Source organism: Sus scrofa, chromosome 2, assembly GCF_000003025.6.
Source record: "Sus scrofa isolate TJ Tabasco breed Duroc chromosome 2, Sscrofa11.1, whole genome shotgun sequence".
In the NCBI taxonomy this organism is placed as follows: Eukaryota; Metazoa; Chordata; class Mammalia; order Artiodactyla; family Suidae; genus Sus; species Sus scrofa.
This window is the reverse complement of record NC_010444.4, coordinates 68,362,799-68,378,516: the sequence shown is the minus strand read 5'-3', so window position 1 is coordinate 68,378,516 and position 15,718 is coordinate 68,362,799. Positions and strand designations below refer to the sequence as shown.

Here is a 15,718-nt window from a genome sequence, read left to right as displayed (position 1 = left end):
GTAATAAATCGTAGGGGTTCGCTTCTGTGTAGGAATTAGCTGAAAGGTTTTTTTTTTTTTTTTTTTTTTTTCGAACGCTGTATTTTGCAACTCTAGGCAAATCCATTAAGACTGAAGAACTTTGAGAAAGATTATGTGTTAATAATTTCAATGTATCCAACAAACTGAAATTTGATAGCTATTCAGAGTAGAGGATCATTTTGAGGAAAAAAAGCTCTCTTAGGATACAGAGATATAAAATTAGATTTCCTGGAGCCAGAAGAAACCTTTCCTTCCAGATCCCTTGATGCAATTGAATATGGTACTGCTCTTACATTTTATTTTATTATTTTATTTAATTTTATTATTTATTTGCTTTTTAGGGCTGCACCTGTGGCATATGGAGTTTCCCAGGCTAGGGCTGGAATTGGACCTACAGCTGCTGGCCTATACCACAGCCACAGCAATGTGGACTCCGAGCCAGGTCTGCGACCTACACCATAGCTCAAAGCAATGCTGGATCCTTAACCCACTGATCCTTAACCCAATTGTCATGTACTGTTTGATACATAAAGAATATATGCAATGAATATGTAAAGGAAACAATAACATGGACAACTGTGACCTCCCTCCCACGAAAGGTCAATAACATTGAAGGTGTGTATGTCCTAGTGCTTCTATCTTTCAATTCCTTGCCCAAGTAAGCACCATCTGAAATCATGTATCTGTATGTGTGTGCTTTAAATACCATGTACACACACACACACACACACACACACACACACACGGTGCTTTTTTTTTTTTTTTTTTTTTTTCTTTTTAGGGCTGCACTCATGGCATATGGATGTTCCCAGGCTAGGAGTCGAATTGGAGCTGTAGCCACCGGCCTCCACCACAGCCACAGCCTTGTCAGACCCAAGCCATGTCTGTGACCCACACCATACATGGCTCAGGGCAATGCCGGATCCTTAACCCACTGAGTGAGGCCAGGGACTGAACTTGCGTCCTCATGGTTATCGTTTCTGCTGTGCCACAACGGGGACTCCAGATGCTTTATATATGTATATATAAGGAGGAGAGTTTGGTTTCGCTTGCTTTTATGAAAATGACAGCATGCTGTAAGCAATCATGTGCAATTTGCTTCTGTCGCTTAGCATGATGTCTTTGAGGTTTGTTCATACTGCTATACCTAAATATAGTCTATTCACATTTACTATACATGATACTGCATTCTGCGCATATATAAGCATTTATCGTACATGTTTCCTGGACCACAGGTGAAAGAGAGACTCGTGTATATATCTAGAAGTGGAAATGTTGGGCAGCACTGCCTGTGACTGTTCCACTTTATAAGACAAATATTTTCCAGAGCAACTGAACCAGTTTATACCGCCATCACTGATCTATGCATAGTATGTAGGTTCCTCTTGTTCCACTTTCTCAGCAGCACCTGGCATTTCAGATGTCTTAAGTTTGCCTGCTTTGTGGCTGGCAAACGATAACTCTTTGTGGTATTAATTTGTACTTCCCATGTTGCTAAGGAGTTTAAACACCTTTTCACATACCTATTGGCTATTTGTGTTTCCCTGTAAAGTGTTCATTTCTTTCGCCCTTCTTTTTTTTTTTTTTTTTGTTTTGTTTTTGTTTTTGTTTTATAGGGCTGCACTCATGGCATATGAAAGTTCCCAGGCTAGGGGTCGAAACTGAACCACAGCTGTCGGCCTATACCACAGGTACAGCCATGTGGGATCTGAGCTACAACACAGCTCATGGCAATGCTGGATCCCCAACCCACTGAGTGAGGCCAGGGATAGAACCCCCATCCTCATGGATACCAGTTGGGTTGGTTTCCACTGCGCCACAATGGGAGCTCCCTTGCTCATTTTTGTTTTGAGATGTTTGTCTCCTTACTGACTGTTAGGAGTGTTTATTTATTTATTTTTCTTTTTACAGCCGAAACTGGCATAAGGAAGTTCCCAGTCTAGGGGTAGAATCAAAGCTACAGCTGAGTCCTATGCCACAGCCATGGCAAAGCTGGATCTGAGCTGCATCTGCCACCTACCCTGCAGCTTGTGGAAACGTGGGATACTTAACCCACTGAGCCAGGCCAGGGATTGCTCTCCTATCCTCACATATACTAGGTAGGGTTCTTAAACCACTGAGCCACAATAGGAACTCCTTAGGAGTATTAAATATTGTGGATACTAGTATTTTGTTGGTTATATTTATGTTGCAAATGTTTCTACTTGTGTCTTGTATTTTTCACTTTATGTTTTTGCTTTTGTTTTGGCCACACCCGCAGCATGTGGAAGTCTCGGGTCAGAGATTATACCCACACCACAGCAGTAAGTGACCCAAGCCAGATCTTAAACCCAGTGAACCACATGGAACTCCTTTTTTTTTTTTGGCTGTGTCCGAGGCCTGTGGAAGTTCCCGGGCCAGGGATGGAGCCTATGTCACAGCTGCAACCAGAGCCAGAGAAGTAACAAAGCCAGATCCTTAACCTGCTGAGGCACAAGGTAACTCCCTAAAATCTAATTTTAGTGCAGGTGAATTTATCAACCATTTTGGCAGTTTTTTTCTTTTCCTGTTTCAAGGTCATAAAGCTATTTTGATATGCTATCTTTTTATTTTATTTTATTTTTTATATTTTTGCTTTTTTAGGGCCTCACTCACAGCATATAGAGGTTCTCAGGCTAGGAGTCTAATCAGAGCTGTAGTCGCTGGCCTATGCCACAGCCACAGAGACGCAGGAGCTGAGCCCTGTCTGCAACCTACATCACAGCTCATGGCAAATCTGGATCCTTTTTTTCTTTTTTCTTTTTTTGGTCTTTTCTAGGGCCGCACCTGCAGCATATAGAGGTTCCCAGGCTAGGGATCTAATTAGAGCTGTAGCTGCCAGCCTACACCACAGCCGAAGCAACGTGGGATCCAAGCTGCATCCTCGACCTACACCAGATCCTTAACCCACTGAGCGAGGCCAGGGATCAAACCCAAAACCTCATGGTTCCTAGTCAGATTCGCTAACCACTGAGCCATGACGGGAACTCCAGCAATGCTGGAACTTAACCCAATGAGTGAGGCCAGGGATCAAACCTGCACCCTCATGGATGCTAGTCAGATTTGTTAGCCACTGAGCCATGACAGGAACTCCCTTAATATGCTATCTTTTTAAAGGTTGAAACTTTTGTTTTCTACATCAAAGATATTAATCCATTTGGAATTGGTTTTCTATAAATGGTATGAGGTCAAGTCCATTTTTTATCAACCAGATAACCAGTTTTTCCAGTACCATTCATTAAAGAGTCTATCTTTTTCTTCGTGACCTTCAAGGACAACTCTATCATTTACTAAGTTTTCATGTGTCATTGGGCCCATTACTGGACTCTACTTTGTTCCGTTGGTAGCTTTGTTCATTCCTATGCTAATATGACTGTCTTAATGATTATAACTTGAAAATACATCTCCATATCAGGTAGATCATATTTCATGAAATATATTAAATAAGAAAAAATGTAAACCATCCTGAAATTCCTGGGATAAACTCAACTTGGATAAGCTCATTGCTGGCTTTTCCTTTAGGATTTTTCTTTTCTTTCTTTTCTTTTTTTTTTTAGGGCCACACCCATGCAGCATAAGGAGGTTCCCAGGCTAGGGGTTGACTCAGAGCTACAGCTGCTAACCAACGCCACAGCCGCAGCAACACCAGATCCCAGTCGCGTCTGTGACCTACACCACAGCTCACGGCAACGCTGGATCCTTAAGCCACTGAGCGAGGCCAGGGATCAAACCCGAAACCTCATGGTTCCTAGTCGGATTCATTTCCACTGTGACACAACGGGAACTCCCTGCAATTCTATTTGTAGTTTGATTGGCCTATACTTTTTCTTCTTTGGATGTGGTATCAAGTATATAGTAGGAGGGGGATTAAGATGGCAGAATAGAAGAACTGGAGCTCACTGTCTCTCACAGAAGCAACAAAATTACAACCAACTGCTGAACAAATTTCAATCAAATAGGCTGCAAACTATCAAAAAAGTCATCCTACTCCAGAAGACAAAGAGGAGGCCACATCAAGACTGTAGGAGGGGTGATGATGTGATATAAGCAACCCCATACCCACCAGGTGGGAAGCCCACAGACTGGAAAGTAACTGTATCACAGAGACTCACCTGTGGGAGTGAGAGTTCTGAGCCCCACATCAGGTCCTCATGCCTGGGGATCTGGCATTGGGAGAAGGAGCCCCTGGAGCATCTGACATTGAAGGCCAGTGGGCTTGTGTGCAAGAGCTCCATAGGGCTGGGGAAACAGAGACCCCATTCTTAAAAGGTGCACACAGGTTTTCATGTGTACTGGGTCCCAGGGCAGAGCCGAGACTCCATAGGAATGTGGGTCAGACCTGACTGCAGTTCTTGGAGGATCTCTTGGGAAAACAGGGGGTGATGGTGGCTCAATGTGGGGTAAGGACATTGGAGGCAAAAGTCTCGGGAACATTCATCAGCATATATTCCTCTAGAGGTGGCCATTTTGGGAAAACCCGGCCTTACCCATCTGCACTGAGAAGCCCCAGGACAAACAATAATCCAGGTGGGATCACAGCCCAACCCATCAGCAGATAGGCTGCCTAAAGACCCCCAGACCCACAGCTGCCTCTATTCTCACCCAGAGACACAGCCCCACCCACCAGAGGGAAAAAAAATCAGCTCCACCTACCAATGGGCAGGCACCAGCCCCTCCCATCAGGAAGCCTATAGCAAGCCCCCATACCAACGTCAGCCACGAGGGGGCCAGACATCAGAAACAAGAGAGACCACAGCTCTATACAGCTCTATAATCTGCAAAAAGGAAACCATGCGGGGAGTTCCTGTCGTGGCTCAGTGGTTAATGAATCTGAGCTGAATCTGACTAGGAACTGTGAGGTTGGGGGTTCGATCACTGGCCTTGCACAGTGGGTTAAGGATCTGGCATTGCCGTGAGCTGTGGTGTAGGTCACAGACGTGGCTTGGATCCCGAGTTGCTGTGGCTCCGGTAGCTACAGTACCTCCATATGCTACAGGAAAATGACAAAGGAAAAAAAAAAAAAAAAAAGGAGACCACGCCAAAAAAATCTATACAAAATGAAAAGGTAGAGAATTATGACTCAGATAAAGGGGCAAGAAAACCCCCCAGGAAAACAGCTGATTGATCAACCTCCATGAAAAAGATTTTAGACTGATAATAGTGAAGATAATTCAAATAATTCAAGATATTGTAAAAACACTGAGGCCAAGATTGATCAATTACAAGGCACACTGAGCACAGAAATACAAGATTTAAGGATTAAGTAAGCAGAGATGGGAGTTCCTGTCGTTCCTGCAGCTCCGATTGGACCCCTAGCCTGGGAACCTCCATATGCCGCAGGAGCAGCCCAAGAAATGGCAAAAAGACAAAACAAGGGAGTTCCCGTCGTGGTGCAGTGGTTAACGAGGAACCATGAGGTTGAGGGTTCAATCCCTGGCCTTGCTCAGGGGGTTAAGGATCCGGTGTTGCTGTGAGCTGTGGTGTAGGTCGCAGACACAGCTCAGATCCCGAGTTGCCATGGCTCTGGCGTAGGCTGGCAGCTACAGCTCCGATTCGATCCCTAGCCTGGGAACTTCCATATGCTGCGGGAGTGGCCAAGAAATGGCAAAAAGACAAAACAAAACAAAACAAAACAAAACAAAAAAACCCCAACAACAACAAAAAGCCCAATATATCTACTATTTGGGGGAGAAGTTTCGAGCTACTCCCCCAAAGATGAACTACTCCCCCAAAGATTGCTAAAGCCATATAGTAGTTTCATAACTAAGAGTACAAATGGGTTTTAAAGATGAGAAGTCAAAGAAATGCATCTGATTTAGATGCTTCCTATGTGCTGCTTAAAACTCTTCTGCAAAACCTCTTTTGGGTAACAGCTCCGAGCAGTCTTAGCTGCTGGCTTCTCCCTGGAACCATGCACACCTCTTTCTTCCTGCTCTGGGGTCTTCCTTGATACCACAGCATGGGACCCCTTGGGAACTGCTCTGTGCTCATGCCCATGCAGCATGTACTTATAGAAGAGTGAATACCCAAGGGATCGCTCTTGACCAGTAGAAGATGGACTGATAGTCAAATGTTTCTCCAGCACAGTTTGGAGATGCACTTCACAGGGCTCCTGGGAAGGCGCAGAAGGGTGGAGCCCTAGTTGCCCCCCCGCAGTGGCTACCTCAGTAACTCCTCCCTTTTTATTTTATTTTTTTTAATTTTCTTTGTATTTTTGCCTTTTCTAGGGCCGCTCCCATGGCATATGGAGGTTCCCAGGCTAAGGGTCAAATGGGAGCTGTAGCCACCAGCCTATGCCAGAGCCACAGCAATGCAGGATCCGAGCTGCATTTGCAACCTACACCACAGCTCACGGCAATGCCGGATCCTTAACCCCTTGAGCAAGGCCAGGGATCGAACCTGCAACCTCATGGTTCCTATTTGGATTCATTTCCACTGAGCCATGACGGTAACTCCCTCCCTTTTTTAATTTAAAAAAAATTATATATTTGGCCGTGCCCATGGTATGCAGAAATTCCCAGGCCAGGATGGTACCTGTGCCCCAGCAGCAACAGAACAAGAGTTGGCCCTGGAGACTGGTCCTGAATATGAGGATCCCTTAGTCCAGTCTTCTTTCCCTGGCCTCTATTCTTCAGCAGGATCATGGAGGTTTATTTACTCCCAGGAGCAGAAAACCAGAACTTACAGAGGAGCTTGTGGACTCACAGAGAAGTCTCAGCTCCCTGTTGCTTGCTCCCAGGACAGGGCAAAAACAAGGCCATCTTGGGGAAGTGACTTGTCTTGCCTCTCTGTAAAACCATCTAAACACGTGCATTAGTTTCCATTTCAAAAATCACTTTATTAGCAAAATGAACAAAAGGAGAATGGTGTTTAAGTTAAATAAATTACACAAATATCTCAAGAGTCCCGGTCTTCCCCGAGAGCCACATTATCACAGGTCAGTATCACTAAGAACATTCAAAAGTATTGAAATTCTGGATTATTTTATGACCTTGCCTTGCCCTCCTTTCCTGCCCCGGTCATATCCAGTGAGGGGTGTGTGTGAATCTGTGTTCTTTTCAAAGTATTCCCACAGTGAAGTTTTCTTCAAGGTCTCCCTCCACTCCAGCTGTTGCTCATCTTATGTCCACCTAGGGCTCCGTGAATACTTGTATCTTTGGACATATTGTAGGACCCCTCCTTGAGCCCCAGCGCCAGGCCACTGTGAATCAGCAGTCCCCTTGAGCTCTGGGGCTGGCCTGAGGGTTAATGATCACTTCATTAAGTCCTCCAGTGTTCTAGACGCTCGGTTCAAAGGGCACCTCTGGTTTGGGATGTCCCGAGGTCCTGTGACCTTTCCCCACCTCTTGGACCTGAGCTGAACTTTGCAGGAGGTGGAGCTGGGGAGGGTGCATTTTCATTGGCTAAAGTTCTTGTCCTTTCGATATTTGGCATTCAGGGTGCTGGGAACGGTGAATCCCAGATAACATGGTTACTTGCCTTCCAAGTTTTGAGTTCCATGGGCAGCCAGATGGAATAATGAATTCACAGAGAAGCAATGCTTGTAGGCCAAGAATCTCTTGGCTCTTCATCAGGGTTCTCCTTTAACTCTAAGAAGACTTGCTAGCTGACCAGCTCACTCAACACACAGACATACAAGGCCGGTCAAGCTGAAGTGTGGAATTTGGACATTTCTGCAGGCTGGGCCAGCCCAACCTGTTGGGTGGGGATCATTAAATTGGAGGAGCTTGGGAGAAGCAGTGGGGAGAGGCCAAAAGGGTTTCAGTGCATGTCTATGGAAAATCTTTCAAACACTCGCATGTGCAACCCATTTATTTTCAAGTCAACCGCGGGATTGCTCTGCCTGCTTGTATATATGGAGAACATAGCGCTTCTTCTCATCGCTCCTAGAAGAAGGCCTCGGGCGCTGAGTTTGTTAAGGAATCCCTGTGGAAGGAGACCCAACCTGGACTAGCTCTCCCCTGTGTTCTGCACCCAGCTGGGCTCTGCCCTTGCCTGACTGAAGGATTCCAGCCCCACATTGAGAGGGGAGAGTTAAAAATCATTGGCTTTTTGCCAGATGAAGAGGACAAGGCAGATTTCCCAAGGGGAGGAATTTCTGAGGTCAGGGAAATGGTCAGGATGTGGATCCAACCAGTTTGTCCTGGGTTGGCACCAGCATACGCCCCCCCCCCCATTCTGTACCAAGAGGGATTCCCGAAAGCTTTTGTGCAGAAAGTGGTATCTGTGGCTAGGTTGCCAGAGGAGTCTGCCAGCCCCCCATCCATCTGTCCCTTTTGTGTTCCTACCTGGTCTCAAGTGGAAGGGAGCCACCCTTGGAGGCAGGGGAAGTGATGATGTTTCAGGAGGCTGGGCCCTCTACCTTGGTGGCCTGCCCCCGGGGAGGTGGCTCTGTTGGCCACCCCCCCAGGCTATGGTATGATGTGCTAAATAACAGTGGAGGTCTCAGCAGGTTTGAGATGAGGAGGAAGGGGACGCTGTCACCAAGGTGGAGATTCCTGGGTTGTGGCAACACACGGTCCCAAGCAGTACAGAGCTGCCAGGGCCAGACGTGGAGCAGCTAGTGGGGCAAGCCCCAGAGTCCTAAGCAAGTTCGTCCCTGTGTCCTGTGACAGCTTGACACTCTCTGATGCCAAGCTGTGCTGGCCCCAAGACCTCTTGGAAGCTTGTACTCCACATCAGCACATGGCTTCCCCTCTGTTCTTGGCTTGTTCTTAAAGGCTGGGAGTGGGGCGGGCAGTGGGGGGGGGGGGTCCCCGCGGGCTGCCACAGGCAGGGCATGGGGGCATACAGTGTGCTGGGCAGGAGGCTTGCTTGTTGCTGGCTGGGGCCCTGAGGGTCAGCAGAACGGTGAAGAGGTGGCTCTCCCTGCTGCTGAAAATGGCTTGCTCCAGAGATGCCATGAGGGAAGCAGAGGCAGGAGAGAGGATGGGGCCGAGGGTGGGGAGAGACTGGAGTCCCGATGGAGGTGTTCTCCTCTCCCCTCCATGCCCTGTGGTCCCGGGCTCAAGCTTTGTGGGAGTCCCAGGTGCCGGGTGCTCTGGAGGCAAGCACGCGGACCAGCTGGGCCCTCACAGGGCCATCAGGGTCTCTGCGTGAAACATGCTTCTGCACATCTCCTGTGGGGCCGCAGGAAGGAGGTGGGATGGGGAGAGAGAGAGGGTTAGACCTGTAGGGCTCACGGTGGTCACAGTCAGCGGGTGGCCCTGAGAACCTCTGGACAGAAAGAGGCATCCTGAGGAAGTGTGCGTGTGGATGTGTGCACGTGTATGTGAACAGCGAAGAAGCAGGGCCAGTGCAAGAGGTGAACTGGTACTGAGGTGACAAGAGAGGATGCTTGAAGTCTCATTTTTTTCCCTTTTTTTTTTTTTTTTTTTTTTAAACAGCTAGGGGTCCAACCGGAGCTGCAGCTGCTACCTGTGCCGCAGCTGGCAGGGACACTGCACTGGGTGAGGCCAGGGATCCAACTATGTTGGGTTCTTACCCCACGGAGCCACAATAAGAACTCCATGGAAGGCTGATTCTGAATCCCCTGCGGTGTGGTGTCTCACCTCCCCAGGCCCTTCCCTCCTTTCTCACTCCGCTTTCTTCATTAGGTTAAACGAGGGTTGAGATCAGACAAGCTCTGAAGTCCTTTCTTGCTCCGATAAGCTCTTTTGGTCCTCTCCAGGTTTGGGGAATGTGCTGGAGATTCCATGGAGGCCCAGAAATCAGTCTGCCAAATCTTTGTTGTCCCAGCCCTATTTCATAACACCCCCCACATGCTATCGGCCCTCCCAGAGAGGTGTTCAGAGGACCATGGACCAGAAGGGGAAGAGGTAACAAAGTGAGATGTTATATCTGTTAGACCCAAAGCTAGATTCCTCTAAACCTAGTCATCTGGTTTCTTTTGATTCAGGACATGGGGCTGGGGATCCTCTTCATGCCAGGACTGCAGGCTCTATGAGAAGTAACACTTCACATCTCCATAGTGCTTCCCCCCCGCCCCCATTTTTTTCTTTTCTAGGGCTGCACCCATGGCATATGGAGGTTCCCAGGCTAGGGGTCCAATCAGAGCTACAGCTGCTGGCCTGTACCATAGCCACAGCAACCACAGTTCTGAGCTGTGTCCGCGACCTAACCATAGCTCACGGCAACGCCGGATCCTTAGCCCACTGAGTGAGGCCAAAGATTGAACCTGCAACTTCATGGTTCCTAGTCGGATCCGTTTCCTCTGCACCACGACAGGAATTCCCATAGCTCTTAGCTCTTAAGTTCCTTCCATATACAGTCATATTTGTATCCCTTGAATCCATGGGATCCTACCCGAATAGAAGTTTTTCAAGGGCAGAGGTCTTTGTTTTGTTCACTGCTGTGTGGCCACCCTAGAATACTGTCTGGCAAGTTGTGGGCACTCCATAAATACCAACTGAATTAATGAAAAAAAAAAACAACACCAAAGGACTCTCCCACTCATCTTGTTAGGAGACGGGACAGGTATTCCCCCCATTTCCCTTATTTTTTACAAGATAACCCTGGGGCCATGTGGTGTTACTTGGCCTGCCCCAAATCCCATGGCCTGTGCATTGGAGAGTTAAGAATAAATATGAGTTCTCCAGGACTTGGTCCAGTGACTCTCCCCTCCCCCAGGATGCCTTTCCTGGAGTGAGAAGAATTAAGATCTGCTATTAAAAGAAAGATGAGAAAGAAATGTTGTTGCCTTCAAGGTGACTGCTCAGGCTTGGAGGTGGAGGAGCCCAGCCAACACTGGGTTTGAGAGGCTCTTCCTCCATCCGCTCAGCTTACCTGCTCCAAGTCCCAGTAGCTGGGGCCGTCCTCCTCCGAATCATACAAAGAGAGCTCAGGGTCCACTGGAGCCTGGATCAGGGCGGGGAGGAAGGAAAGGGGAGCAGAATGAGTGCCAGTGCCTGAATGACAGCCTGGCTCCAAGGGCAGGCTCCGGGGGGGGGGGGGCACATGTTCTTTTTTTTTTTTTTTTGCCTTTTTGCCATTTGTTGGCTGCTCTCACAGCATATGGAGGTTCTCAGGCTAGGGGTCTAACTGGAGCTGTAGCCGCTGGCCTACACCAGAGCCACAGCAATGCGGGATCTGAGCCGCGTCTTCGACCTACACCACAGCTCATGGCAACGCTGGATCCTTAAGCAACTGAGCAAGGCCAGGGATCAAACCTGCAACCTCATGGTTCCTAGTTAGATTCATTAAGCACTGAGCCATGACGGAAACTCTGGGGGACCACATGTTCTGACTCATAACTCACCCTCTTGCCCCTTCCCTCGCCTCCCTCATTTGCCTCTCAAAATACAGCCCAGCTGTGCTCTTCTTCCTCACAGCAGACAGGTGTGCATTGGGGGCGGCCTCTGCAGTGGGACTCTTCAGAGGCAGGGAGGTTTACCTAGCTTATGGGGAGGACTGGCTAGCTGCCTGACCTGGGGGTCCGTTTCCCTCTCAAAATACAGCCCAGCTGTGCTCTTCTTCCTCACAGCAGACAGGTGTGCATTGGGGGCGGCCTCTGCAGTGGGACTCTTCAGAGGCAGGGAGGTTTACCTAGCTTATGGGGAGGACTGGCTAGCTGCCTGACCTGGGGGTCCGTTTCCCCACCTTGGAAGTCTGTTTCCTCATCTGTAAAAGGAGGGTACTCGAACTCACTTTGCTGGTTCTCCTTCATTGTGCTGTTGAAAAGGGTGTGTGTGTGTGTGTGTGTGTTTAATACGTATATGTGCATATATTCTATAACATGTAAATGTACAATGGGTATAATATAAATTTTTAAGAATATCTACACCGTAGTGGAGTTCCCATCTTGACTCAGGTGTTAACGAACACAACTAGGATCCATGAGGATGCGGGCTTGACCCCTGGCCTTGCTCAGTGGGTAAAGGATCCGGCATTGCTGTGAGCTGTGGCGTAGGTCGCAGATGCGGCTCGGATCCTGCATTGCTGTGGTTCTGGTGTAGACTGGTGGCAACAGCAGCAATTAGACCCCTAGCCTGGGAACCTCCATATGCCACAAGTGTGGCCCTAAAAAGCAAAAAAAAAAAAAAAAAAAAAAATCTACACTGTAGTAACTGGACAATATTTGTGCAATAACGGGGCAATATCAATAATAAAAAAACAATTTTAGAATTAAAAAAAAGGTAAGTGAGAGTTAACTGTGACATCAAATCAGGTCATAGACTTGAAAATCTATGACTTAATAACCATGAAATGACTTCTTTGAACAAGGGATGTGTGGAGATTACTGAAGAAAAGGACTTAAATGTCTTCAATCATTTTGGAAGGGTGTTATCTGAGAAGAAATTGGTTTATTTTTATCAATTCGAACAGGAGAATTTGAACCTGTTGTGTGGGTGATAAAAAGAGAGAGAGAGTGATTTCTTCTTACTTAATGTCTGAATAATTACACACATTCCAAAAGGAAATGGGCTACCCCTTGAATGATTGAATCACGGGTAATGGAGGGACAAATGGGGGGTGCTAGTTGTCCATGAAAAGGTGGAACCAAAAGGTGGTGACTAGCTCAGGTGCCAATTGGCTGTTCACTGAAAGTTGCTTTTGCCTCCTTCCCCAGCAGGCACACCAGCTACATGGAAGCAGGAAACCACACAGGAGTATCAAAACTGTTCCTCCTTCTGGGTCTCTCAGATGACCCTGAACTGCAGCCCTTCTTCTTTGGGCTGTTCTTATCCATGTACCTGGTCACCGTGCTTGGGAACCTGCTCATCATCCTGGCTGTCAGCTCTGACTCCCGCCTCCACACCCCCATGTATTTCTTCCTCTCCAACCTATCTTTTGTTGACATATGTTTCATCTCTACCATTGTCCCAAAGATGCTAGTGAACATCCAGGCACAGAGCAAAGACATCTCCTACGTAGGATGCCTCACTCAGGTGTATTTTTTTTTTGTGGTTTTTGCTGAATTGGATGATTTCCTCCTGACCATGATGGCCTATGACCGGTTTGTGGCCATCTGCCACCCCTTGCACTACATGGTCATCATGAATGCCCGCCTCTGTGTCCTCCTGGTTCTGATGTGTTGGTTTGTCTTTTTCTGTGTTGCTCTTGTTCATCTTCTACTGTTGACGCAGCTGACATTCTGTGTAGGCACTGAAATCCAACATTACTCCTGTGAACTGGATCAGATTCTCAAGGTGGCCTGCTCAGACACCTTCATCAATGAGGTCTGTATGTATGTGGCCACTGCCCTGCTGTGTATGCTTCCTCTCACTGGGATCCTCTTTTCTTACTCTCAGACTGTCTCCACCTTAATGAAAATGGCATCCACTGAGGGCAAGTACAAAGCCTTTTCCACCTGTGGGTCTCACCTCTCTGTGGTCTCCTTGTTCTATGGGACGAGTCTAGGGGTCTACTTCACCTCTGCTGTGACCCATTCTCCCCATAGAATCTCCATTGCCTCAGTGATGTACACCGTGGTCACCCCCATGCTGAACCCCTTCATCTACAGCCTGAGGAACAAGGATGTGAAGGGGGCCTTGGGCAGGCTCCTCAGCTGAGTCCCTTGCTAGTGATGGGCCACTGGCCTCAGAACCAAGTGAACATGGTGGGCTCCAAAGGCAAATGATGCAAAGTTCAATATCTTGTTTCTTTTCTCCCCTCAAAACCTGCTTGACTTCTTTTTGTAAAGCATGTGTGACTTAACATGTCTTTGTTTTGGATTGGTGTTTCTCAAACAGCCCTCTCAGCAATTCCCTTTTGACATTTCTCCTTTATATCTTGTCCATATATTCCATGTTTCTTCAGCATTTTGCAGTCATTCTCATGGACTGATTGACTGAGTGTGTTTTCTTCCCTGTGTTCACTCCTCCTCTCTCCCACCCATGTCCTTGCTCCTTCCTATAAAGTGCTTGAAGATGCATCCTTGGTTCAGTATCAGCTTCTGAGGGAACCAAACCTATTACAGGCAAGCTGTTCCTGTCTTGGCCAGCAGGTTAAGACCCAAGGACGAGGGTTCCATCCCTGCCTTGATCAGTGTGATAAGGATGCTACATTGTGTGAGCTGTGGTTTATGTCGCAGACACAGTTGAGATCTGGCATTGCTGTGACTGTGGTGTAGGCTGGCAGTTGCAGCTCTGATTTGACCCATACCCTGGAAAGTTCCATAAGCTGTGGGTACTGTGTATAAAAGCCAAAAAAAAAAAAAAGAGGGAATCTAGTTTTGAGTGCCAGCTTTTTCAAGTGATTGGTAGCCATATATTGTGTCAAAAAATTCTGTAACACTGCTTCATTGTCTTTTTTTTTTCTTTGTCATTTTAGGGCTGTACCCATGGCATATGGAATTTCCCAGGCTAGGGACTGAATTGGAGCTGTAGCTGCCAGTGTACACTGCAGCCATAACAAAGGCGGGATCCAGGAGGCTTCTGTGACCTCATCTCAGGTCAATGCTAGATCAGGAACACACTAAGCGAGGCCTGGGATCAAACACATATCCTCATGGATCCTATTTGGGTCCGTGAATGCTGTGCCATGATGGGAACTGCACACTGCTTCATTCTTGGCCTTCCTTCTTCCCCTTCCTCTTTCCTTTTCTTGTTGCATTGGACATTTATTTCCCATCAGGGCCGTTTTCAGATGTGCTCCAAGATTCTCAAACATCTAATAATGGATATAATAAATGAATAAAACATTTTGTTACCTGGTTTATTTTAGGGGAGGGAACGTTCTGGAGGTGCCACCAGGAGTGGTAGTTACACACTTGTGGAATGTACTCAGAAGGTAATTCAACTTATGAGAAGACTACTGATAGAACTGAGTCTGCAGTGAAGGATGGGGTGGCCGAATCTGTCAACATTTCCCCAACTTTCCCTGGGATCCCTTCCCCATGTCCATTGCAATCCGGCCTGACTGCCTCTGTGAGCACCAGGTAGAACCGACCTTCTGCGTGCTTGATGGCAGACCTGACTGCGAATTATGCCCCACCAGGGACAGCTCTTGATGGAGAGTCATGGGGATACCACCTTCTTCACCCTTTGGTCGTGTGTTAATTCTGATGTTTGGATGTTGTGCCACTACCAAAAATTTCCCTGCAGGATGAAAACTCTGCTCACTCGTGTGGGGGATGACTTAAGGTAAGCTTGATTGGATGTACTCTCTTCCCTGTATCACTTCTCCTCACTCTAACCCATGTTCCATGGTCCTTACTTCTTCCAATAAAGTGCTTACACATGAATCCTTGGCTGGGCATCTGCTTCTGTTGAACCAAAGCTAAGACAGGTGATAAAGACCATGAAAAATAAATGATACCATGAATGGTACCAAGGACTTCTGGGGCAAAACTAAGCAAACACAGAAACAAACAAGTATTGGGTATATACAAAGATCTCCAAATTCCTGCAAGATCATAACTTGTTAGGTAGGGATAACATATTCAGTGTGGCTTTAACTCAACTTCATTCCACTAAGATTAATCCATAATGTATTTATCATCTGCTTCATACAAGCACAACTCGGGACCAAAGAGGTAAATGTGATTGCAGTAAAGAGTGGCAGCCATAAAAATACTGGTGTGTCATAAAGAATGTTGATAACAAAGATACAGGTTTTCAACACTCCTTGGATAATTCTAGAAAAAACTTTTTAAAATTTATTAATGGATTTCTTGAGGGATAATTTATATACCATGAAATTCAGCCATTGAGATGATAAATTCCATTGTTTTGGTTAG

General features: G+C 47.1%; 1 protein-coding gene across 1 annotated transcript; it reads left to right on the top strand.

Annotated features, from left to right (window-relative positions):
* Positions 12,624 to 13,550, top strand: LOC100514275 (olfactory receptor 7D4-like). The gene has a single exon (XM_003123236.3). It carries the CDS (start codon positions 12,624 to 12,626, stop codon positions 13,548 to 13,550), a length of 927 nt encoding a protein of 308 aa, XP_003123284.1.

What these genes read in the sequence shown, in the direction of transcription:
- LOC100514275 (XM_003123236.3), top strand. Translation starts at nt 12,624, where the DNA reads ATGGAAGCAGGAAACCACACAGGAGTATCAAAACTGTTCCTCCTTCTG.